At 29.4% G+C, this 27839-nt stretch overlaps 2 protein-coding genes across 2 annotated transcripts in view; one reads left to right on the top strand and one right to left on the bottom strand.

Moving 5' to 3' along the window:
• Positions 1-1112: 1112 nt before the first annotated feature.
• Positions 1113-27662, bottom strand: LOC107439143 (protein obstructor-E). The gene is made up of 5 exons (XM_016051632.3): positions 27500-27662; positions 11579-11797; positions 9225-9413; positions 2866-3028; positions 1113-1848 (listed from the first exon to the last, which is right to left on the bottom strand). Exons 1-5 carry the CDS (start codon positions 27555-27557, stop codon positions 1752-1754), a joined length of 726 nt encoding a protein of 241 aa, XP_015907118.1. The 5' UTR covers positions 27558-27662; the 3' UTR covers positions 1113-1751.
• The window catches only part of LOC107439142 (uncharacterized), a 42211-nt gene continuing 35283 nt past the window's right edge, over positions 20912-27839 (top strand). The window contains exon 1 of the mRNA XM_016051631.5: positions 20912-21035. The gene's annotated coding sequence lies outside the window, so the exon portion shown is untranslated. The remainder of the gene's footprint in view (positions 21036-27839) is intronic.

The following is a 27839-nucleotide window of genomic DNA, read 5'->3' as shown; positions in this document are numbered from 1 at the left end:
TGTCCTGACCAAACTATGGGGACCATATATTTTCCAGATTGCTGCTACCCCCTATATTTTAGAGGTCAGAAATCCGAATCCACAAAAAGAAAAATTATGGTTTTTCAGAGAGAGTACTTTTTTGAGTCTGATTTCGTAACTTAAAACATCGTTTGCAGTAATTAATTGGCATATTTGAGGTCCCCCTCTTTAACCTTTAAGATTGAATCCCAGAACGTGAAAATCCGATCATTAGATCAGAAGTTATTCTGGGTGGTCCGGTTTTTATTTTGAGCTCTGTACATATTATATTTAGAGCTTTTATAAATTTGAGGATATTCAAAAATTTAAACACTGATATTTTTAACTTTTATAAAGATTGTTCAAATATAGATTACTAATCATGATATAATCTGGTATCAAAATGCATTCGAATTCCAAGATGAAAATACTTTGAAATAATTAGAAAAACTTTGAACCGCAATTGTAACAATATTATAAAAATGCTTTGTGTGCAATATTGTATTTCCTTGCAATAGCAAAACATATCGTGTGTTTTTAGCTTTTTCACCGTAAAAAATTCTGGATCAAATTTTTATAAAATTACCGGCACTGGCAGTACTTTTACCGTAAAATTTTACTGATCAAAAAATCTGATATGCCGTAATCTTTGCAGTAATATTTATTGTGAAATCACTGAATCACTGTAATTAAATAAATATTACTATAAAAATTACGATTTAAAATTTCATAGTAAAATTTAATTTTACTATAAAGTGGATTTTACGAATTCTGCACTCAGGCTGCTAATACTTTTTACCATAATTTTATCCGGAATTTTTTACAGTGCATATTATAATTGAAAACAACAACTAAAGAAAAAATGGTGAAAAGACAGCCGTTTCGGTACTAAAAACTGATACCATCAATAGTGCCGAAAATATTGTCGTTGCTTATAGCTTTACCAACAGCTATCTTTTCAAAGGATTTTTTTTCTACGTTATTTCTATCTTTCTTATCAACCCAAAGATCAACACACCCACACAAAGATGATCCCACTTTCTTTGAAATCTTTCATTGCTTATTAAGTTTGTATGTCGATTTAATTACACATAAATAAATTTGCCATGAAATTATTATAAAGTAAAAATTTATTTACAACTTCATTTTGGTTACAAAAATAAAATTTTAAAGAAGCTGCCTCAGAGAAAATTCTCTAAGCCATTTCCAACTCAAGTCATTCATCCTCAGTAAATTCCTAAAATTTCACAGCTTATGCGGAAACAAACAAATAGACATTCATTGGCAACTTTTTTTAAAAAAGTAACTTTTAATTTAATGTATCTATTAAAACATAAAATGCATGAAATTTTAAGCTGTAAGTAAAGTACAGTTGATTTGAATACGGTTTAAGTCCCGAAAGCAAACCTAGTTAAATTTTGCAAAACTGATTCACGGTGCTTATAAACATAAGATTGCCAATTGGAATATTGTTTGTGTTGCTGAAACATTGACAGAAGGAAAAACTGTAATGCTACGGAAATTGAAGAAAAAAAATAGTAGCATGATGCAGATCGAGTCGTATTGCATTAATATGACTCAGTATTGCATGAGAAATAGAACAATGAAATGACAGATGATTCCAGCTAAATGAGGTGCACTAGAAAAATAGTCTTTTTTTTTCAATCTCAATTATTTTCATTCGGAAGGTGTTCTCGTAAAAAAACAACGAATGTCTTCAGATTTGTAAATCAATCAATAATTCAATTGATCTAAGCATCTTCCTCACTTGGTGTTACACGCCGTCTGTTGCCGCTGCTTACTCCTTGAAGGGATCTCTCATCATCTTCTGGAGCAGGGGTAGGTTCACTAATCAAAAAGAAGTTTTTATGTAGTTTTAAATGATTTATAAAATAGAAGGGAATGTAACATCCTAACATTTATATAGAAATTTTTAAAATTATAAAAAGCACAATTCAAGAGAGATTCCTATAATTGTTATAATGATATAAAGTCATCGTTGTATATTGTTAACTAGTAAAAATACTTCTCTTTTATTTCGTCTTAATTATGACTCGCATTCTATTTTTATCTTGAATTATTTTCAATTGCTTTTAATTATTTCTTTAATTCCGGTAATAATTCCTTTCGTTTCGATTATTAACAAAATGCTCAACGTAAAATTATAGAAATTATGATTTTTTTTTTTAATAAAATGATATTTGCTTCTGTGAAAAATATCGATGTTTAAGTAAATAGCAATAATAAATACGAAGGAATCGTGAAGGTTGGTGAACAAAGCGTATAGGTTGAAGCCTCCAACTCCTTTTAAAAGTGCTAAATGCTAATTTTATTTGAAGCCTTAAAAACGAAACAAAAATGTTTTAAATGCTTATTTTAATGCTTATTTATATGACATTTTATTATTTTTTTAAAAAATGCAAATTTATTTGGTACTTTTCAGTTATCTGGGTGCAAGCGGAAAATCTCTAAAAAATACAGATGTCCATAAAAAAAATTTTATTTTATTTATTTATTAAATAAATAAAAATTAAATATAATAAAATAAATTAAATTTTAAAAAAATAAGGGAAATAGTTTAATTTCCTTGCACTTGGCAAACCGAAAGGTACCTTTTTTTTACATTAAACGTTCTAAAATATTCTCTTCCTTAACAACAGACATTTAAAAACAATGTTTAGGGAAATTCAGCTAAGTTATAATCTTTAAAAATTTAAAAACATTTTCTCTAACAAAAGAATCTTGTTGAAAGACAATTTATAGTCAACAGTATTTCGGTTCGGTCAGACAACAGTATTTCGATAAGAAATACTTCTCAGTCGGTTTAAATTTACTTTAAATTAATGATAGCATTATAATATTTACCATCCGGCAACATTGTTGGCCCATTCACATCTTCCTGCATCTGCAGTGAAGGCAAGTCCGGCAGGACATCTCTGTAGCCTGGGATATCCACCCATGCAATGCCAATATCGGGCACATGAACCATCAATCGGCTTCACACCATTTGGAGTGCCTTTGCACAAAGCTATGAGATAAAATCAGAAGCAAAATTAGCTTGAAACAAAGCATTAGTGATTCGCAGAACAAAAAAGTTGATTGGTTCGTCATTCCATAGTTGGACAAATTGATTGTATAGAATTACGTTAAACTCTATTAATTTAGGGAAATTCGTTTGATATGTTTGATAAAAAAGTGGTGTTGATACTGTTTAACTTAAAGCAGTTAATCTCCTGAAGAGTTTGTATTCGTTAGATAAAAAATCCCTTTTTGTAGACGTTTTTATTGGCTGGTAAATCACATGGTAGAACCCAATTTCCCCCCCCCCCCAATGACTTGGGGGAGATATTTGGTTGTCATTAGGAAAAAAATAAAAAAAGTCGTTAAGACAATGTCTTCCTATAAAATATTTTAGCATCCCAAAAAGTATTTACCTGCAATATTTATTTTTCTTATTCTACTATGCTTTTATTAAGTTTTTGATTTTGATGGGGAAATATCCTAGAATACGTTACACACCTGGCGCGATTTTAAAAAAAATATCACAAACGCTTGTCGCCAAACTGTTACCAAAGCCAAATTAAGCCATCTTTAAGTTCTCGAATTTACGAATATCAAGCTCAACCGCAAAATTAAACCAAGAGTTCCCAATTGCAATAGAGAAACGACTAAAAAGTAATAACCCATCGAATTTTGTCAAATCTATAACTGCAAATTGGAAACTTTATCGCTCTCCCAAATATTGCTAAGGTCGCCAGATCCATTTTGTAACGTATACTAGGATTAAGCCTTTAATTATTTTGCAAATTTAGAGTTTAGAACTAAAAGAGTTATTATAGCATTATTCTATTGATTTTACCTTATTACACTACACTCTAAGATAAACTTTTTTAAATCAGTGTCTAATAATTAATAATTGTCTTATTAATGCTTTGCTATTTGTATTATTTTCGTATGTAAAATTACATGAACATGCTATTATGAATTACCGTTAAAAAGATTTTAAGAGAAGTTTTCGTTTAATTATTTAGAACTTCGTGCACAATGTGATTCGTGCACAATGTGATGACGCATGCAATAATCTTATTATATAAAACGCTAATACGTACGTATGTATGTATCAATAAAACCGATGATATTTCTTTTCTCGCGCTGGCAACAGTTTTCATTTTTAATTGATTGGATTCGGCGCACAAGAGCACGTAGTGAGCAACCAGATAACAATAACCAGAGTGAGCATTGGTTGTTCAATTCAGATTCATGCATTTAAAACATGACAATATTTAATTTAAACTCAATTAGGAATTAATTAATTAATTGAAGTGAGAATGCTTTGAAAGGCCGCTGTTGAATTGATATTTTTCTACTGGGAGCTACCTAAACGTCTAAGTGTTTGTATTGAATGCATTGAATTTATTTTATATTATTTATGCATTGGATTTTCACGCTTTAAAATGCAGAATATTAGTGAAGCAATATTTGATAATTTATTTTTCTAATATGTTTCTTATTTAGCTAATGTTTTGATTTTTTCACCATGTACAATCTAAATAGCTAATATACTTTTTTAAAAGCCAATAAGAACATTGGTAGAATTAATCTACATAAGTACAATACTATGTCTTTGATGATAAAATACTATGTCTTTGATGATAAAATACTATGTCTTTAATGATAATATATTATATTTTTATGTTAGAACATTGTGTTCATTGGCGAGCGAGCGCAGCGAGCCATGGTTCACGGCGTGAACCACATAGGATTGCGTAGCAATTCTCGGGGGTTGGCGAGCGTTAGTGAGCAGGGGGCGGAGCCTCCTAGTTTTATTTAATACATCAACTTGGTAATGTTAAAAGACGGCTCTTTTGTCTTAAAATAATGTATCAAGTTAATTTTTTTAAAGTGCATATACAGGGTAATTTTAAAAATGTGGGCAAAATTTAAGAAATGATAGTACACACCCAAGCAAACAATTTTTATCAAAGAATGCATGGTCAAAAACAAAACGCAAAGGTGCTGGCGCATTTGGAAAGTTGTTTGATGCACGTGAAAGCTCCATTCCTGTTGCGAGTTACTGCGCATGCGATTCATACATAAAAGCTGCTGATTCGAATGCTATAATGTCTAAAAATATTTAAAAAATAATTGGCTTTTTGGGGGGACAGCTGAAGGCTCTTATGTATGAGACTCCCATTGAATCTTCAGAAGAACTTATCGCCAAGCTTTCGGCCGCTGCAGGGAAAGTTCGTGATATGCCTGATGTGTTTCAGAATGTTTGCCTATCTTTTCTTTGCCGTTGTACTACGTGCATAGCCGCTGCCGGCCACTGTTTTGAACACTTATTGTAATCACATGCCATTAAATTTGCTTTTATAACTTAACTTTATCGTTCTTTGTGTGCTTTTGCCCAGAGTTGGCCGTTGATTACAGTAATCGATTACAACTGTAATTGATTACAGAAAATTACAGCTATGTAATCAATTACTTGTAATCACGATTACAAGTAATCAATTACTTGTAATCGTGATTACAACTTTCAAAAAATTTTGATTACAGCTGTAATCATGATTACAATTTTGATTACAGTAATCAATTACTTGTAATCGTGATTACAACTTTCAAAAAATTTTGATTACAGCTGTAATCATGATTACAATTTTGATTACAGTAATCAATTACTTGTAATCATGATTACAAGTAATTGTGATTACAAGTAATCACAACAAAAACGATTACAAGTAATTATGATTACAAGTAATCAAAATATATGATTACATGTAATCATGATTACATGTAATTTGATTACATGTAATTGTGATTACTTGTAATCAAACCATACGATTACAAGTTATTACGATTGTATACTACAGTCAAATTTTTTATGTAAGTAGCCATGTGTTTACATATTTTTATGTACATAGAATGTACGCACGCATAAACGTACAATTTGCGATTCCTATACATACAATGTATGCACAAACATTGTTTGTACGTACAATATTCATAATTATATTGTAATATACTTAATGCAATGCGCATATGCTTAGTACATATAATTATGCATTTATGATACATGTACGCATGTATGTTAGTTTGTACAAAAAGGCAATGTTTTGTATATTTGTATACATAGACAATGCATGTATGAACGTATATGAAAATAATGTTTATGCGTTTGCACGCTTTTATGTACTTAAGTGCATATATTGTATAAATTTACGATAATAGAACGTATATACAATTTGCGTTTGTATATAAAATTGTACGTATTTGTGTACAATATGTAAGAATGTTATTTAAAGGTACAATATATGCACATAGTTGCGTAAATAAAATGCGTACATGTATACATGCATATTTATATGTACATCGATATATGTGCACGCAAAGTATGTACTTATGTACAACTTACGTATGTACTTGTATAACTAGATACTTTGTTAATACTTATGCGCATGTAATGCATTGATGTACAAAGAAATAGTTATATGCACAATGTATGCATGTGCATACAACGAATACATGTACATAATTACAAGTAATGTACAAATACGTGCGTACATTTGAATATATGTAATCACAATATACACATACATTGTGCAAACAGAAAAGAATTTATATGAGTAAAGTTATTAAAATTTGTTTTAAAATTTATTCTAAGGCATATGAAACTCGACCTCATATTTTTTAGAAAGCAAACGATAATTTTATTTGGAATTTCTAAATATTAATTCCACACATAAAATTTACCGTTTTTCTTACCATTTAAAACATTTCTATGAATCATGCATTATGTTATAAAAAAAATAAATCTGCATTGTCAAACATTTTATGAAAATACCTGAAAATAATTTTTTATTCAGAGAATTTCAAAATGATATAGAACAATTAAAGCTGAAAACTAAATTTAAATATCGTTTGATTTTGTCATTTAACTTGCTTGAGTCATTAAAAGTTAACTTACATGCATTTTACTTATTGCATTGTACACATATTTAGACATAAATGTAATGTACATATGTATACGTGTAATGTATGTACGCATGTACAATGTATGTACATACATTCATGTATTGTACGTGCATATATAGTACATATGGATATACATACATGGAACATACGTGTATTGTATATGTGTGGATACATTCATTGGGCATATATACATTGCACCATATGCATAGATAGGGATAGCATGCATGTACACATGTTAAATTTGTACGAAAGAATTATGCCCAATATATTTATGCACATATGTACTGTATATGTACACACATATGTACATTATATGAACATTATATGTTCAGTTCATCATATGTACATTACATGAATATACATCCGTACGCTATATGTATATACATCTGTACAATATATGCATCTCAAATGTGTGTATGTACGTACGTTATGCACGTCGAATGCATGTATGAATATATGTGAAATATAAATACGCCCAATGTACGTACAATCGTATACAAATGTATTATGCATATTTGGATACTTACATTGAGCATGAACATATTATGTACATGTACATAAATACACTGGACAGGCATATCATGTACATGTATACATACATATATTGTACATCCTACAGATATACCTATATTGTACATGCATACATATATTGTACTGTTCATAAATAAATTGCACATACATGCATGGGACATACATTGTACAGACAATGTATGTAAGTTCGTACAAACACAAGTACTTGTATATACATGCGTACATGAACATAGATATACATTTTACATACACAAATATTTGCATAAAATGCATATATTCATTGTGTATAAATGTACATGTCTACATTGTTTGCACATACATACGTAATTATTATCTATATACATACGTACATATATTTTATACCTACAATATAAGTGTATGTACATGTGTGTGAAACTGAAATGTCTGAACATATGCACTAGATAAAATTATATGTACATACATTTCAGTTACATTCATTTGTACGTATACAAATACGTACAAAATGCAGTACATGTTAATACGTGCAAAATGTATCATTATAAAATACATTCTACTATCTACTGTAAAATATAATCATTTATAAGAATGCAATAGTCTTGTAATCGTGTAATTAGATTACATGTAATCATAATTACATGTAATCAAATTACATGTAATCAAATTACTTGTAATCAAATTACATGTAATCATATATTTTGATTACTTGTAATCATAATTACTTGTAATCGTTTTTGTTGTGATTACTTGTAATCGCAATTACTTGGAATCATGATTACAAGTAATTGATTACTGTAATCAAAATTGTAATCATGATTACAGCTGTAATCAAAATTTTTTGAAAATTGTAATCATGATTACAAGTAATTGATTACTGTAATCGACTATGTAATCATGATTACAGCTGTAATCAAACTTTGTAATCACGATTACAAGTAATTGATTACTGTAATCAATATTGTAATCATGATTACAGCTGTAATCAAAATTTTCGAAAATTGTAATCATGATTACAAGTAATTGATTACTGTAATCAAAAAATGTAATCGATTACATTTTTGGCCAACTCTGCTTTTGCCTCATATAAGAACATAAACTTTAACGCCCTCTAGTGGTTTTGTGTTTTGTTTTCGACTATGCATTCTTCGACAAAAATTGTTTGCTTGGGTGTGTACTATCACTTCCTAAAATTTTGCCCATCTTCTTAGAATCACCCTGTATATTGCTTTCTGTTACATCATTCCTGTATTAAAATAAAATTTATTTCTCGCAAAATTCTTAAATTAACAAACAACAGAATAAAAATATATTCAATAAATCTTTAAAATACTTTTATAAATATTTAAAAAAGGGTTTTCTTGTTAAAATCGTACTGAGCTAATTGTTATTACATTAATTTTTAATAAAAATAACTTATTACAATCAATAAAATAGGAAATTTATGTAAACCATGCATTATAACACTATAATTCTATATAAAATTGACTATTGATAAGCCGTTTTTATGAAGTCACAAAAACAAAATTGTTTCAACAAATTTCATAAAAATATAATCTATTCACATAAATTCTCCTTTCTAAAGATTGCGAAGCATTTGCATCTAAATTAAGCAGAATTTCATTGTTAATTGAGATTTAATAATGATTGTTACGTTCTTAGCAAAGTATATACATCATTTAAAAAAAATGAAAGCAGCAAATTCAAATAATCCAAAAACAGCATGAAAATAAATTTTTACTCACGATGTTGCTGGCATCCAGGAACTTTTTCGGGCCAGTCACAAGCATGCTCCACTTCGTTGTACAAAAGAGAAAATGGGCACATCTGTACTGTACCGGTACCATTCCAACAAAGCCAATACCTAGTGCAACTCTTTTCATGGGCGAAAATACCAAACAACCATGGACAGTTTCCATTTCCTTGTGGAGATTCTAAAAAGCAAATATCAAGTAAAATTAAATACGTATTGTTAAAACTATTATATTGAACTCTAATTGAACATTTACAGTATGACTACAAAAATAAATTAATCTCAAACGGAAGAACATCCTGGTTCATTCACGAGAGAAATAATTCAAATAAAACAATTGAATTGTTCTTACAAAAAATGTTGACTGCATAATCGAGAAATTCAAGAAGGAGCAATCAAGATTTAATAAATTATGTTTGCATAAATTATAAAAACATTGTTGTACATTTTGTACAATATTCCAACAAAAATAAAAAGTAATTTCACAATTTTTTATAGTGAAAACTCTTCATGCGGCCAAGTTGTCCCATTGAACATAATATTGCATTTGATTTATGCAGACATGGAGCGAATTTCCTTGTACTATATAAAGAATAATTTTCTCGATTGAAAAGATTAACTGATGCTCCCATAACCCCAGGGCTAAAGAATGAAAGGCTAGGTCATTCTTTTATAGAGACACGTGCCGCTCCGAGTTTCTGCTTTTAATCAGTAACGCCACGGCGGTGCAGCATCAACTTCTGGCCTTAAAAATAAATTCTTTCGCATATAACTAACATTCTTTTTTTAAAAACTTATTTCAATACATTCATTGTTTACCATAATTTTTATTTTGAGGAAATTTTCTTCCTATCTGATTGCAGAAATTTAAGAGTAGTAGTCAAATATCAAACAGCGACCGGCAGGTAGTATTGTAAAACACAAAATGAGAAAACGTAATTTTAAATGTTTTACTTCAGAAAATATAAAGGTGACATCAAATGAATTATAAAATGTACTGGAAGAATTTTGGGGAATAAAAATGCATTATGTTTTACTTTTAAATGTTTATGAACTTTTATTAGCCATTGAAATCGATACCATCTCTTAACTTTACACAGAAAAGGAAAAAATATATATACAAGGTCAAAGAAAATTAAATCCTGAATATGAATAACTTAAAAAATAAAAGTTATTAATAGTATTGAAATTTAATAGTATTCAAAATATTTGTGTTTTAATTACAGCGCCTTAATTTTAAACATTTATGTGTAATATTTCCATTATTGTATGATTAACGATTATCATTTTAGTAATTAGCATTTAAGGCTTTTTTTACTTTGATAATGTATTAAGATATATAAAATTAGACATCCCATCTCAATTAATAAGCCGTTGTTATTGAACAATAAGTAACTATAAGAGTGCCTACATATGCTTTTTTTTTACTTAACAGTAAAAGTTAAATTAAAAAACGATAATGAAACAATGAAACCATTGTGAAATTTCTGTAACTTTAAAATGTTATTTTTTAATACTATTAGGAATACCAAGAAAATGTATGAATATTATATTTCTGAGCAGAAATAACTTGTCAACAGTGTAAAGTTTGACACCTATTATCAGATAAGTGTCAAACATTCAACTCAATTCTCACGGAAAGTATAAACAGTTAAGTTTCAATATCCGTTAGTTGTGATTTCGAGATCTGTGTGCGGCGTGTGACGTCATGAGGTGAGGAATCGTAGCTTCAGCTTTGAAAGGAAAGAACCAGCCTTTCTCTATTTTCTCTTTAGCCCTGCCATAACCCTGCATTCTATAACTAATATATTGTGCTGAAAATCTTATAATTATAAATTCAATAATTTTTCACTCCCTTAAATTAAGGCCTCTCCAATCTTTGAAATGGAACAACTTTCAGAAAACCTTTTCTCTGATGAAAAGGTTAACTAGCTAGCTATTAGTACTTATAATGTTATATATTGTTTCTAATGCCTTCTTATTAATTTGAATTAATGTGAATGAAAAGATTTTAAGTATTAGTTGTAATAAGTATCAAATTCTCCACAGTTATTTCCTGTTAAATTCTGTAATCTTATGAAACATACATTATATATGCTTGTAATAAATATTATACCACGGACAAATATATTATGTGATTGGAATACCATAAGACAATTTCAAAATTAATCAAAATTACAATCAAAATTAATTCGTTAAGATGTAACGTGGAGAAATTTGGGAACCTCTGCTTTTTTCTACAGTTTAAAAATGTACTGCATTAGAATTTATGAAAACAAGAACTAATTATATCTAAAACATAATCATAAAAATCACTCTAAAAATTCTATAAATTTGTCAACTTACGTCCCATAACTTTGCCTGTTTCCTGGTCAGGACAACCAACTCTGTGTGGATAGTCACAATGGTTGATTAAACCTCGTCTGACACCGGCAAAGGCCAATCCATTTGGACACTCTTGCAAATAAGGCACGCCATCCACACATTCGTAGTAATAATCACAATAATCGTCATGTGGATAGAAACCGTTATCTTTCTTGCAAATATCTTTCTTTTGCGCTGCAACTGTGAAGGTAAGAAATATATTATTGTGAACCAAGTAAGAAATTTACGCACAAAAAAATATGCATTGTTATAAATTCTGAAACATATTTCATTTCAATGGAGAACATAAAAAAAAGTTTGGCATTATTTAATTGTAAAGATTCGCAACAGCACGCCAACTCAGAAAAAGATTTTGTTTAGAACTGATGATTAGCAAAAAGCAGCTAAAACAGTCTAGCACTCATCCTTTTGTTGACGATGTAAGCATTAGTTAACAGATTATTAAGCAAAAAGAAAATATTTTTTTAGAAGTATGATAACTTGTTGAAGAATTTTTGCGAGTTTAAATTACTGGAATAACCATCATTCAGCACTTCTCTCTTAATCTACAGCACTCACTGCTTTAAAAGTTACCCTTCTTACATAGGATATTTACAGTAACAATTAGAATCAGTACCCTATAGAAGCGTCTCGTTTCTTTACCTTGATAAGTTTTTCTTTACCATTGAGTGCTTTCAGTGATTAACAAAATTTTTCTCTGAATTGGCATGCGCTAGTATTAAAGGTTCTCTTCGCTATTTTCATAAACATTACGTGTAAATGAAATTGAATTTTCGATTCCTAAAGTAAAATTGAGACTTAATTATTCCTTTTAAATACCAATAAAATGTTCTATAAATTCCTCACTTAATTTCAAATTTATTAAGACAAAATTTGAAGTTTTGGAACATTATAATAAGCTTTTCTGTAATTTCTGCAATTTAATTACTGATGTAAAAAGTTCCGAGTTCCCTTTAAAATATGAGAGCGACAGAAAACTTAACAATAAATTGAGAAATTAAATTAAATCTTACTCGTAACCTATGATACACTCTTTAATAAAATTGATCTGTTCAATATCGGTAATTTAATACTTTATTACAGTTCAACAAACTTTAACCTTATTAATTTGAACCACAATAACGTATGATGTTGATTTACTTCCACATTAATACGGTTCAATCATGATAGTACAATTAACAATAGTATAGTGTATAGTAGAATTATTTGACTTGAGAAGAAATAACATATAAACTTGGATCTGATAGCAATGTAATTCGTAGTAGTAATGTGGTTAACGTTGAATTTATTCAGTTAAAGTTTAACGGTTATTCGTTTAACGGTTAAATACAGTATGAAGCGCCGGTGTCTTTTTCTGTGTTAATGGAAAAAATCTTCCAAACACGGCTCACTTCCAAACAATTTTTTTTTTTTTCAAATTTGCTCTGATTAGAAATTATTTAGATCTAAGAGAAACAGTTATTCATCATCAAAATTTCTTTAATTTACATTATCAATTTTTGATAAATTTTTCAATATGAATGAAAAAAAATTTTTTACAGTCTTATGTTGTGTTGTTACAAATACCACTTGCCAATATCAGCAAGCCTGCTTGAAATCAAGCTAAGTTTTAAGACAAAGGATGCTGTTCTTGGTTTTCTGTTGCCAAGAATACGATTCCATCACACACATACGTCACAATCTATTTTGCAGGAAGGACTTTATTCACGCACTTTTCATCCATCCGCAGATAATAATTTCGAACCAGAGAGCGATCAATCTCCAATTCAATACCCCCAGAGGTATCGATTAGCTATAGGAACTTGGAGGACTTTGTGACTCAAACAAATTTAATGCGTACCAGTCACCATACATGGGATTCCTCGATCGGTTGGATTCGAACTCTCGTTCTCACGAACACATGTCCAACGTCCTACCAACCAGACCACCCCGGCCTTATATTTTACAATAAATATAATTTCGATAATCTAACAGATTTTTTTAGTAACTATTACACTGATTTTTATAATTTAAAAATAACAAAATATATTTTTGCTTTAACACTAGATTGCCTAAGGAAGTCATTTTGACTGCTTTTAATTTCAATTAGAAAAACAATGATGTATATAATTGCACAATTTCTTAGAATTTTGTACCACAGATAAATTTTTTATTGTAAATATTTACTAATAACTTGTTATATAACTGTAAATAATATGAAAACTATTAAAAATTAATTTTAAGCAAATTCATTTACAGATTAATGAAATTACAGATTATTTATTCTTTTACAATCCAGTCGTTTTGACTGCTTTTGGGCAATATAGGTAGGTATATACTAAGTTTCAGTCTTTCTAGTGTTAATTAAAGCCTCAGAAAAAAGCATACAAAAGGGTCACATGTGTCCCATCGTCGTCAAAGAGTTAATGCAGTCATATAAAGTTTACATGATGTAGCTAAAATACAAGATATCAATTACATTTACCCTCTAATTATGTGAATTATATTAATATTAACTCAGTATAAATTATCACCATATATAATATTCAATATACTTTAAAATAGTGATGCAATATTTTAATTGCCTTCTTTCTTAAATAAAACCTTGAACAGAACCTTGTTAAATTTAATCTAACTTAAATACCTTAACTGTGAGATGTTCGACTAGACTTGCATTCAGAAATCATCCTGAAAGTCATATGGGAACAATAAGGTCATGCGCAACAGCAAGGTCACCCACTTTCACTTGACTAAAACCAAAAAGTTTTTCGGAATATCGGGGGGACAGGTTCATCTTCTCAGACACAGGTGAAGATCTCTACTGACCTTGGGGCTAGCTATCGAAAATGAATTCGGCTTGGCAGCACGCAAAGCAACGTTGTTGCGCAAGTGCAACTGAGATATTTCAACGGATATTCAAGGTGAGCAAAAAATTCTCATCAGAGAACGTGTAACTGAAACATATTCCGGAAATTACCATGAATCACGAACTTAATAAGGGGCATTTACATGCAATACCTTGTCTGTTAAATGCACCCTAAATTACTAAGTTAAAAAAATAAATACCACAAAATAATTATCATGTCAAATATACCTCCGATATAATAGATGGATTTTTTTCCCGTTAGGAAAAATAACGGTAAATTGAGCATCCCTTTGATTGTTTTTCTGTTTATCGTATGGCGATAATAACCCTGAGATTTAATAACAAGAAATTCAAACAGTTGATCGCGAAACACGCTATTAAGAAAATTAATTCAACACATTTTTACTGACACACTATTCAATTCATTTTGAATTATGTTTGTTTTGGTATATTGCTGTACGCGAAGACATGCTTGTTATTTGACCTTCATTCATTCGTTATTCGTTTTTACTTGACTTCATGTACGAGGGTACATAAATGCAATGGGTCATAATACTGTTAAATATTTCAAGAGTTTACGACAATTCAATTATAATCTTTCTTGTAAGGTGAAATTAGTTTAAACTATATTATTCCTCAGTATTGTATTCTGATAGGTACCTTACAAACTTATAGACTATCCTCTGGATAACAGTACAATACAAAGAAACTACCTATCGCCCATATAGTGTTCTTTAGCAAAAAAACTCTTCTGAACAATTCGAAAATGTGACTTTTCATTACATTGTCCTAAGCTTTTTACACTTACTTACTGTAAAAACGGAATTACGATGCAGATTTCTCATATTTTTTGAGAGCGGTATGTTTCGAGACTTCACATGTCTGTATTACAATATATTTCTTCTGTTTGTTTTTGTAACATAGACGTAACATAATACGTGGGAACAGATGGAAACACACATTCAGAATTATTTCAACCATAATTGTTAATTTTTAATGGCAACGCAACTCGATACTGAAAATTTTAGAAAACATGTTTTTACATGCAGAATAAAAAAGTGATATTACTATTTTTGTGAGACTCATCACTTCTGAGAAACGTGCAAAGAATTTTCAGTGGCGACAAAATTTTGTTGCAATGATACGCTCTACTCTGGAAATTATGCTCTCTACCATTTTCGTTTCGTTACTTTAACATTAGTCTACTTGAAAAATAGCTGTTAAATTTATTGTTTGTTTGTTTTTTCTCCTTTTCAGACATATATCTTAAGTGGGTACAATACCGATTGGTGGTTAATTTTGTATTATAAAGAGAGCAATTTCAATGTCAACAACAATTATTTCAATAACTAACAATCGGGCAAAATGCTCTAGTAAAGTTTGAGTACACAAGCTGAACGGAAAATAATCAAAACTGTAATTCACGATCAATTCCCTTTCACGATAAATGTTTAGAGTGAATAAAAAAATGATTGTAACTTTTACTGTATTTAAACAACAGAGCTCACGAGGAGATTTGAGCACTCTAGTTTGTTACAAAGTCGACGGAATTTTGATTGGTGAATTCCGTTAGGTAATAAAATGATTGTAAATTCTTCTAGTGACAGTCGAAAAAATATTAAAAAGTGTATTGTCAACAGGCATGATAGAGTTTTGAATGCTCTAGATTGTCTAAAAATTATTGAAACTTTGATTGCAAGATTCCACTCTCACAGACTATAACTAGTTAAAAGAGAAGTTGCCTGAACTTATCAGAAAGACATGGGACTTTAATTACGATACAACAAAATATGTAAATATGGTTTTTGATACTTGAAAAAATATAACCATATATAATAAACAAATTAAATGTTTTCAAATTACTTGGAATGTTAACTCATCTGTAAAAATTCCATACTTATGAGCAATTTTTGATTTTTGAAAATAATACTATATAAAATTCATTTACTTAAAGCAATTGAAGTTTCCTTATGAATGAAACTTAATTTAATTTATGTCCAAATTCAATTTAAACTAGTTGAATTTTGTAAACTGTTTTTAGCTTTGATATATTTAGATCAGAAACCATGGTCAAAGTTACCAGATTATGGTAAAATTTAACACGTTTGTTGCTCTATGGCAGTGTTTCCCAAAGTGTGGTACGCGTACCCCCAGGGGTGCGGGAACAGTTTAGCGGGGGTACGCGTTCTTATGCAAAATATCTTGCAGTACACAAAAATTTCACAAAATTTTATTTAAAAGAAAAGCTAGCCATGAAAATTTACGATTACGTATTTTTCTATTGGCTATTTTTTGCAGAGTTAACAGTTAATAATTAGTGGTGTCAACAGCCAGTTGTGATTTTTGATTTTGTGCAATTTTCTTCTAGTAAAAAATACATGAATTTTTTTATTAGTGGCACACAGCTTTACGAAAAATTTAGAAAGGGTGCACAAAAGTTATAAGTTTGGAAAACACTGCTCTATGGGAACACTAAAAAGCTCGGTACTTTTTATCGAAGAGCTTTGGTAATGATTTTGGTAAAATTTACAATAAAATATGGTTTTACAATGAGTGAAAAAGATATATGTGTGTTAGACCATGGCATAAAAACCAGTTATTCTGTAAGTTTATTTCTCAGTTTAGTATGTTTTACTATATGTGTAGTAATGAGAACTATTATTTTGAAAACCAAAGTTTCCGGTAAGCCGTCACCATATTAAAGGAAAAATTACCAGATGAATGCTTTAAATACCATATATTTAGGTTTTTTCTACCAGAATTATATTTTTTCACCAGAAATGTCATTGCCATAGAGTGTGGTAATTTTACCTTCTTTTTTTTTTTTTTTTTTTTTTTTTAAGTGAAACTTCTAATGCGACTTCCAACAAGGTTGCGTTAAACGTTTAACGTTACCATGGCAACGAGCGGCCAGTGATCCTTACAGAAGATTTTAATATGAATTTCTCGTTACCTGAAGCTGAAACATTATTAACCTTCCTTAAAGACAAATTTGGATTGGAAATGATAAATGGTAGGAATGATCCAGCAACTAAAGGGGGAATTACCATTGATGCAATTTTTGCAAGAAATATTGAAAAAATAGAACTCAAACATTTCGTATCTACTTTAGTTATCATAATCCCATTGTAAATGTTATAGATTTGGATATTTCTCCACTCGAAAATGATAATTAAAAGATGCGATCAATTGTGAATTGTAAGCAATGTTAATAAAGTTTGTCTTAAAGAAACAATATGATTTCACTAAAAATCAATTTCTACCCCTTCCTATTTTCATTTCCACATTACGAAGTTTCACTTCTTCCGCGAGGAGGGACTCCACGCACTATTTTTTTCTCTGTGTACAACTAAAAATCCTAACTATAATAAATCTCAGATAAACATACACTATAAATTCATTCACAGAGTATGTTTTTATTTAAAAAAATAAATACTATGAAACACTACGCATTACTGTAAACCTGTTGTATAATTGAAATATTTCTTGAGACGCAGATTGCCGAGTTTAAAAATCTAGTCATTTAATTTCAATGACCTTCTGAGATAAATTTATTTTGTCACTCAAAACATTAATTAAAATCACGCAGACAAGATTATATATTTTTTAAAACCAAATTAGATAATATTTTATTAACCACACATCTTCAATTCTTCTTTTTTTAATGTTTTAATATTTTTTTTTATTTAGTGTCATGACAAAGAAATGGAGAAAATATATATAATTTATTAAAAAAAACTCTTCTTCTGTGCAATAATTTATAATCGATTTCTTCACGACATACTACTAAATTCCAATTAATTGTTCCACTTAAAAGAACATACTGTTGTGCAACCACAGGAAATGGACTTCTAAATGAAACTTCTATAACTAGAGGGTAAAAGATGACCTCATTGTGGTATTTAATATATATATTATACCTTAAGAGAGCATTAATAAAAATACTCGTTTATTATAAAATAAAAGCAATTGACCTCATTTTTAGCAAGGTTAAAGAAAGAATTCATCGAAATAATTTTTTTTTTCATTTTGTTTTAGATAAAAATTATAAATGTTATCAGATATTTTTTTTTTGCAATTAATTTTCTAGAGCTAAAAGTTGTAAAGAAATTTATACTTCTCATTAAAAAAATATTAATAATTAATGGTAATAATAAAAAATACGATGTATTACAACAGTTTTTTTCTCTGTTGCTTGAGATTTTTGAAATATATCTTAAATAATTTTGTATCCTTATTTTCAAATCTTCAATCGGTTTATCTCTCCAAGCTACAGATTCTTTTAAAGAACTAAAATTTTTAGTCTATTTTTTACCGAAATGTACTAGTTTAAAAACGTTATATAAGACAGAGAGTCACGCAAATGCCACGACAAACTTCTACGGCAGGTTGGGCAGATCATCAGGATTAAAATTGCATAGGAACCCATGTTCGGAAATGCCTTCATACGCTACCATGGGCTTTTCGTGAACCGTTAATTAAGAACCGTGTGCTTCTCGTATGGGAAGCGCCCCTAGTAGTGTATGCAGGCATTTCCTAGCATGGATTCCTAAGCAATTTTAATCCCGATAGCGTGCCTTAACTTCCATGGAAGTTAAGTTTAATTTTGCGTGACTCTCTGTTATATAGATCATTTTTAAATATTTGCGTTTCGACAAAAAGAAGACTAAAAATGTTATTTAAAAAATGGCTTTAAGAGCAAAAAGATTTTAGATTTAAAATTTCCTCACCCGAATTAGGCAAGATGAAGTATTCGTATAAATGCAACAAAAGTTTGTTCCTTGTTGTTATCTTCGTCTTAATTTTTCTAAATGAATGATACTTAATTTGTGCAAATCATTTAAATAAACACAAATATTACACTCAAACTAACCTATTTATGAAAAATGAAATAATTTTAACGCATCTCAGAAGCATTTAATAGTTATTCTAACAGTAACTATATTTCATTTTGATTGAAATTTAAAAACTTGGATACTTTAAGTTGTTTATTTCTGAAATGTATGTTAGAGTATATTTATTAATCTATCTAATTCCAAAATTCTAAAAAAAAATATTCTTTACTTTTTACTTAAATTTTAATATTTATGTATTTAGGCTTCCTAAAGCATTTGTGTCAACACAGATAATTTTTATAGTCATTTGCTAATGTGGTATTCAAGATCAAGTAAAAGTGATTACATCAGATAGGACATAAATTAGAAACTAACAGTTTATCAGTGCAACATCTTTTGTTCTAAAACTCATTAAAATTCCACTCATAGCTCCCATGGTGACACTTTATTCTACTCTTTATAGGCATGGCTTCAATTTTTTTTATAATTTGAACAGAAAAAGAATGTCAGTGTTCGAGTTTTAATGTTCATTATTTGTTAAACTCGTTGTTCTTTTAATTAGTGCATTTTTCCCCATCTAGATCTAATTAAAAGTTTTAAAGAATGATATTTCTATATGGCAACAGACAAAATATATAGATAGATAAAAACGAAAGCTTTTTGGAAGTATTTTGGTTAAATTGTCTATAAGACTTGTAACAAGTTAGAAAATTCTCGATTTGCAATTCAAAGGCACGATATCCAATTTCGCAGTAATTTATACTCATAGCGAATCTGTTAACAAAAGAATATCTGTTTACAAAACAGTAACATATTTAGTTTTATATATTGTTTCCGCTGACAATAAATTTAGGTTTTTTTCCCATTCATGACCACCTTCGCTTTTACACTAGAAAACACTAAACCCTAAAAGTATGCATAACAGCCGGCACGTGCCTATCATCTTCTGAGTCAGTGGGTCGAAACGCAATATTAAAAAGTAAGAGTGTTTGTTAGGATGCTAAATTCAAGGCGTCGTCCCAAACATTGCTTCCGTGTGTAAAAAGGGTAAGCGACAAAAAAATGCCGTTTGTGGATATAATCCCACATTTTTCTCTTGACCTCATTATCCTCCTATTTTTCTGTGGTTCTTCCCCGCATTCTGGCTGTGCTCAGCCGTGCGTCATTACCTGTATGTCTCATTCATAAAAAGTCCTCTGGTAGACATCCCGAGGACGGTATGCAAGTTTGGGAACAACCCTGAATAGATTGGCTATTTATGAGAGATTTCAAATTTTATTTGGCATCCGCTTTCATTCTCTTAAAGCAAATAAAATTGTTTCTCCTACCGCTCAGACACAAATAACGGATTTTAGATATTAGAATAATGAAACTGAAAAACATACTTAACTACAAACTAAAAAAAGTAAATAAATAATAAAGAAATAACTGATTGCTTCCAAAATTAAAAAACTTTTATAAACATTTAATACCTTTGAACTAGTTTCAGAAATCATTTTGAATAAGTGGTTTGAAGAATAAAAAATTAAAAGTCGTCTGCTTTTCTGGATTTAAAATTATCGTTTGATGGATGCTTTTATTCAATGAGTGAAAGACTTTAAATTCTAAGGTAGTAATTGATTGAGCGGATTATTATTATTAGAAATTTAAAATTTAAAGAAAAATCATCTTTTGCCTGATATTTAAAACATTTTGCTTGTACTTTTTACATCTTTGTCTGTGATTCTAATTGACTTGAGTAAGTTAATATTAAGTTACTTAATATGTTAAGAATTTTTTATTCACATCAAAATAATGGTAAGCCTTAATATCATATCAATGACTTATCAGCTAAAAGCATACGTAAATATGCCTAAATTTTAACTGAAATGAAAACTTTTTACCTGTCAATACTTAAGAAAACTACTTTTAATAATCTCAAAGATATTTCAAAAAGTAATATATGAAGTTATTATGTTTTTCTGAAGATTTTTTTTCATTCCTTTTTTTCTTCATACAATTAACACTGAAGTTGATGTTTTAATTTGAATAAAAATAATATTTTAACAGTTAAATATTTTTAAACATTCAATTATTAAAATATAAAAAATTCAAATTCATTCTTGTTTTTTAAATTTTATTTTTTAAACGATTTTATCGATAGTTTATAGACCAATAATTGTATAGTTCTGAAATAATAAAGAACTATTTGATAATATATTTAAATGCTATTTTGAATATAAGTCTTGAAAAAAAATATAACTATGTTCTGAAAAACCAGTTTGAAAAGAGTTTTAGCCATAAATGTTACTTAAGTGTTTATATTGAGAAAAGAATTATTGACTGTTAAAATTTGCATTTTAATTCCTCATTTACTTGTAACATTTTTTCATAAATCCCGTTTTAGATGAAAAATATGTATGGCGCATATTAATTTCCTTTGGTTAATTTACAAATTCAATTTTTTTAAATGGATAAGTACACTGGTTATCATAAATTAAGGAAAAATCACAAAAATAGCGATAACTCTTTCAAAAGTAAGCCAAACCGTGCAAAATTTGCATATGTTGTCCACTAAGAGTAGCTGAGTAAAATTGCAATATGCAAATTAGTGGCGCTGCACTCGGCTTACGTCATCTGCCTGGAGCATAAAAGTCCAAGTTTGAGAGAAAGCACACAAATTTTACTGTGATTGCGACATTGAAAATCTGAGATAGCCAATTCGTAATAATGACCTCTAGGCATCATTTGCCTGAAGAACTACGATGGAGAGCCATCGGGAGACTAGAGGCAGGGCAGAGTCAATCAGAAGTGGCCAGATGGCTAAATGTGAGTCCATCTGTGGTTCATAGACTTTGGAGGCAATTTCAAACCACAGATTCGGCATCTAGGAGGTTCAGTCAAGGACGGCCAACTGTTACGACCAGTGCCGATGACCGATATTTGACATTAAGTGCACGCAGGAATAGAACCGCTACTCCGACACATCTTAGATCCTCTCTTGCTGCAGCCACCGGAAGGTTGGTGTCAACGTCAACTGTGCGCAGAAGGCTCCACGAAGGTGGTCTGTATGCGAGACGACCAGCCATTTGCGTGCCGCTCACATCACGCCATAGGAGAGACCGTTTGCAGTGGGCCCGACAACATGTCCACTGGACGTCAGATCAATGGAGGCCTGTTCTCTTTACGGATGAGTCCAGGTTTAGTCTAGAAAGTGACAGTAGACGTTATTTGATATGGAGAGAACCTGGGACCCGTTATCATCCATCAAACATCCGTGAAAGAGATGCATACGGAAGAGGCAGTGTCTGTGTTTGGGGAGGCATATCCTTAGGAGGGCGCACATACCTCCATGTCTTTCCAAGGGGAACCGTGAATGCTCAGGTTTATCGAGACAACATCCTTGATGCTTATGTGCGCCCATATGCCGGGGCAATTGGTGATTGCTTCCTGTTACAGGACGATAATGCAAGACCACACAGAGCTCGCATTGTTGATGATTATCTTCAACAGGAAACAATTACTCGCATGGAGTGGCCAGCTCGATCCCCGGACTTGAATCCTATCGAGCACGTTTGGGATGCTCTAGGGAGGCGTGTATCTGCCATCAATCCGCCCCCTCAGACCCTTGCCACGCTTGCAACTGCTTTACAAGAGCAATGGCTCTCACTTCCTATTGAACTGATAGACCGCATAATTGAAAGCATCACACATCGCTGTTTGTGCTGTATTGCTTCTAGAGGCAATCATATTCCATATTAAAGGTACTTTTTCTATTGCAAACCGATACTTCCAATTTGTTTATTTTATACATGTGCTAATTTCTATACTACTATTAATGTCTGATAATTTCTTTTTATGTTGTTTAATACCTTACTATGTGTTGTATATTGTGGGTAAGTTTCATAAAATTCCATGTGTAATTTCTTGAGTTATCGCGATTTTTGTGAATTTTCCTTAATTTATGATAACCAGTGTATTTATGAATTATTTAATGGGAAAAAACTTTAAAAAAACTGTTTATAAAAATTATAAATACTTTAATCCAGCCACTCAATCAAAAATACTGAAAAAGAATTTTTGTTCGCTAGTCTTTCATATTGATTTATTATTATTTGTTAGACATTTTTAATGTGTGAAAACTGACTGCGAATTCTACTAGGTAAAAAAAAAATTTTTTTTTTTTAAAGTAAACAATTATTTTTTTTAGTGAAAGTTTATGTTTTATTCACCATATGCATTAGAGTATAACCTTTAGTTACTAGCAATGCAATTTAATATAATTTTTTAAAGGTTTTAAGTAATTTCTTTTATTTTTAAATAATTTTTTCAAACAAATTATGAGGAATCATGAGTTGCAATAGAACATTTAAGTTCAAGCTTTATAAATAAAATAGTTCTTAATAATGGAACTATTACTTATTTTTACGCCAAATATAAATTCATTTAAGAACTTACAATAGTATATTAACCCTTTTTATATATTTACCGAAAAATATTTTCCGAAATAAAATATTTTCTGAGTCACCATTCTTAAAAATAAGTGCTCATTCCTGACTTTAATCAATGCTTTTTTTTAATTATTCCTGACCGGAACATCTGCTCCTGCACCCCAGAGCCCAATGTCAAGAAAACTGAGATAGGCACAGTGGGCCTTGGCCCTCTGTGGGCTGTCGCTCTACTGAGTTAAGTAGTTTAGTTTTTTTTTTATTAATTATTATCTTTGCATCAAGGTTATTTATGCTAAATAACCTAAGCTTCGTTACAACTAATATTTTCTGAAACCAGTGAATTTAATCTGTTAGAATTTTCAAATTATTTTATTTCCAGCTATATTTTTTTAATTTAAAAGAAAACAAATTTAATAGTTTTTTTTTCTTAAATTAAATAATCAGAAGTAGATTTTAAATTTAAAAAGAAACGTGACTTTGATGCAAAAATGCCCTATGTAGAACCTTTTTTTATTATTATTGTAAAATAACTTCAAAAAATCAAAGGTCAAAACACTAACAAAATGTAGGACAGTAACAAGTCTCGCCATCTAAAAAACAGTTACCTCTATCCAAATTTTCAAAATACATTGTGAAAAAACATTACCATCAGAAAGGTTAAAAACATTTTACTTGTTAACACGCAAGGTCAAGTGATAAGTTCACCTTTTCTTTCCTCCATCTAGCACGCTAAGGTGAATGAAATGTAGGATTCTCAATAAAGTTTGTTCACCATATTTTTTATTTGAAATTTATAATTACGAAAAAATCAAGTTCTGACATAGTTCATTATTTGATTTATCAATTATACTTTAGCAGCTGCTTCTATTTTAGGAATAAAATAAAAAATCTTGCTCGCTGAAAACCCGATTTTCACATTTCACTTAAAACCCACGTATGAATAATGACATAAAAACATGCATACAGTTCGAAGGTAACATGAGTGAAATAATAGTAGTTAATCTAAATACTGATGTTCACAAAAGTATAAAAATAGCAATTTAGTCTAAAAATAGTTTTATTTAATTAATTTTCTATCAATAGAAATATTAAAGAAATTAAAGATACATTTTGAAAACATGAGATAAAATGAACCTTTTATAAAATTATTTATGTCATTAAGTTATTATCTATCATGAAATTATTGTGTTATTATATATATTATTAAGTATTACATGTATTATACATATTATTAAGTTATTATATATTATAAGATTACTACGGATTTTTTTTTAAATTATTATGTTCAATAAATATGTAAAACTAAGGAAACAAAACCTAAAAATTACGTTGCTAACAAATCTGAAAACTATTTACTTTAATGTATTTCAATTTTGAGTTAAGGTTTTGGTTTATGTTACTAAACAAAAGATAATTATTTTAAATTTTTCTGAATTATTTTGAATTTTTAATGGAAATGAATTAAAAGTTTTTTGAGACATAGTTAGAAATAGAAATATTGATTTGTGTTTGCATCATAATCTTGATACTTTTAAACTATATTATCAGCAATTTTAATAAGATTTTAAGTTGCGTCATGTTCCATAAAAAATTCATATGGTTTTATATGGTCGAATAATCAAGTATCGAAATAAAACTTTTAACAACGGCAATAAAATGAATGGACATTAAAGACTTAATCACTTAAAACAAACTTTTTCATCGAATGACAGAGATTTTAACAGCCTTAACATAATTTACCCAGCACGACAGTGTTGCGAATTAGTAAACTTTTACTGCCTCTATCCCTGAGAAAGTAGATTTGATAACAATCTACCCATTTCTATTATACAGCTTTTTTAGGCTTTTTTTTTCAACCATAAGAGGTGTTTTCTTCTGGCGTTATTTACAATATTTTACATTTAAGGTTTAAACAACTAAAGTATTTAATGAACATTGCTTTTAGATTTTAAACAGCTTAAAAACTATTTTCTCTTAATTCTTGTTTATATTTATTTGCTATTTAAAATACGTGCACTTTTTCATCTACCAAATTAGCTAAATTATAGTGGGAACAACAATTCATTATTTCAAAATATCACAATATCTTAGAATTTTCTTAGATTTGTTTAGAAAAACTAGCAAATATGCACTGAAAATTTTATACGAAAGTAGTGAATAAAATAGAAAATGATACATTTTAAACAATTTCAGATTTTTTTCGAAATTTTTGCTTGTAAAACTTCGATAATGCAAATTTAGCTTTATTTATTTTATCATGACTATCATTTATAAGAAACTAATAATTATTTTACTACAACATTTAATCATTAATATTAATGTGAATTAATCACGCATAAATTATGATTAATCACATATGATAATGTTTAGATTATGCTTATTTTAAACTTTATGCTTATATTTTTACAAAATTTGAACTGTATTTTTTTTAAAAAATTAATGAAATAAATACAGCAATCTAAACGTGTGTATTATCAAAAGATTCACAAATGCCTAGTCTCTGGAGGCATATGCTAATATCTAGATTCATAATTTCTTCAATTTTCGTTCGATTTTCATGAAATTTTGAAAACTCTGTGTGTTAGTTTTTTACATGTTAGATTGTAAAAGTATTATATTTATAACCAAGGACAGACGGGAGAAAAAGTATTGAAAACAGGATTTATCATTCATAATCGAAAACAGTAAACGTTGTCAGAAACTCTTCTAAAGTATAAAAGTGATAGCATTAATAATAAAGGCAGTAAAATGTTTTGCCCATACCGGATTCAAATTGAAAAAGTAACAGACTTCGTTAGTATAAAAATGTTATCAAAGTAAGTCAACGAATATGCCACCCATTTGCTTGTCAATACCTCATCATAAACTGTATCTTTTTTATTATTATGAGCTCCAATCCAATTTAAATACTCAACTTAGTAACGTGATAATCATAAAAAAAAATGTTGTATTTAATTCACTCAATTAAAAATAATTATAATGTAAAAATTGTGCTAGTAACATTTCAAGCATACTTCTCAATAAGATCTCTAACAAAAAATGATTTTCCGGTTTAAAACAGACAGTAATTTGATTCGTTTATGCAAACTCTTAAATTTTTTTTTAATTTCAATGTTATGTTAAAAGATTTATAAAAAAATTCTTTATTAAGAATTTTTACTTTTATAGAATTTTAGAATGATGTTGACTCCTAATATTGCGTTTGCGGTTATTAGCTCCTAATATTTAGAAAAGCTTAGCGTTTGCACTTCTTGTAAGCAGCTTGCTACATTTAGCTTTTAAATTCTGTACAACTTGCATTCAAAGTAATAAGTAAAATAACATTTTAAAGAGTGCAAACATTCTTTAGTATCTGCTTTTTGAAATCCTTTTCCAATTACAATTTTTGTCTTACCTGTTGCATGAAATACGATATGTATATGAGTAGTTTGGGTAACAAATTAAGTAGGCCTTAAGATATGCAAAACTTGAAAACTCAATTTAATATGCTTTTGAAGAAAACATGAATCCAAAGTTTTCCTAATCTTCAACATTAAGAGAAAATGACCTAAACAATACACTAAAAAACGCTGACAAATGGTTTAGGTACTTGATTCTTTAATGTAGCACACCCTTGTAGCTAAATTTTCCGTCATTTTTATATTTAGATCATAAGTAATCTATATATTTCACATTTATTTTTTATAAAAAATTTAACTCAGACTTTTTTATATAAATTCATGCAAGTAAAGAAAGGTTTCAGACATGGGGAAAATTAAATAAAGCTTCCTACCTGTAGCAATAAGTGCAAAAACACCAACAATCCACAAAGTATTCATCATCCTGTTCATCTCAGATGCTCACCTGTTGGTAGAATAACGGAGAATGATGAAGCATTGGGATCATCCCTGCCTTTTCATTCGACTCCACCTGTTGGACCACTTTGACAAGCACATTCTGAACGGTTTTCGGCCCCAAATAATTCCCATTTCTCTTGGTGTTCACTCAAGAGTTTACAAACACGCTAATATCTTCTTCTTTTTTTTCTTTTGATAATTGCATTGTTTGAGAAGGTGTTTCTTATCGTGTTGTTTTAACCCTCTTCGACGACATACAACATTATTCTATCATTT

This window comes from Parasteatoda tepidariorum, chromosome 2, assembly GCF_982258835.1.
Source record: "Parasteatoda tepidariorum strain Cologne lab strain chromosome 2, Ptep-v5.0, whole genome shotgun sequence".
Classification (NCBI taxonomy): Eukaryota; Metazoa; Arthropoda; class Arachnida; order Araneae; family Theridiidae; genus Parasteatoda; species Parasteatoda tepidariorum.
Note: the sequence above shows the minus strand (reverse complement) of the source record. Positions and strands in the feature narration are given on the sequence as shown.

Excerpts from the sequence above, each read along its gene's own strand:
- LOC107439143 (XM_016051632.3), bottom strand. The coding sequence starts at position 27,557 with ATGAACAGGATGATGAATACTTTGTGGATTGTTGGTGTTTTTGCACTT. Across the intron at positions 9,414-11,578 it reads AACAGGCAAAGTTATGGGAC|AATCTCCACAAGGAAATGGA; the intron begins GTAAGTTGACAA and ends TTTGCTTTTTAG. Across the intron at positions 3,029-9,224 it reads TCCTGGATGCCAGCAACATC|CTTTGTGCAAAGGCACTCCA; the intron begins GTGAGTAAAAAT and ends TTTATCTCATAG.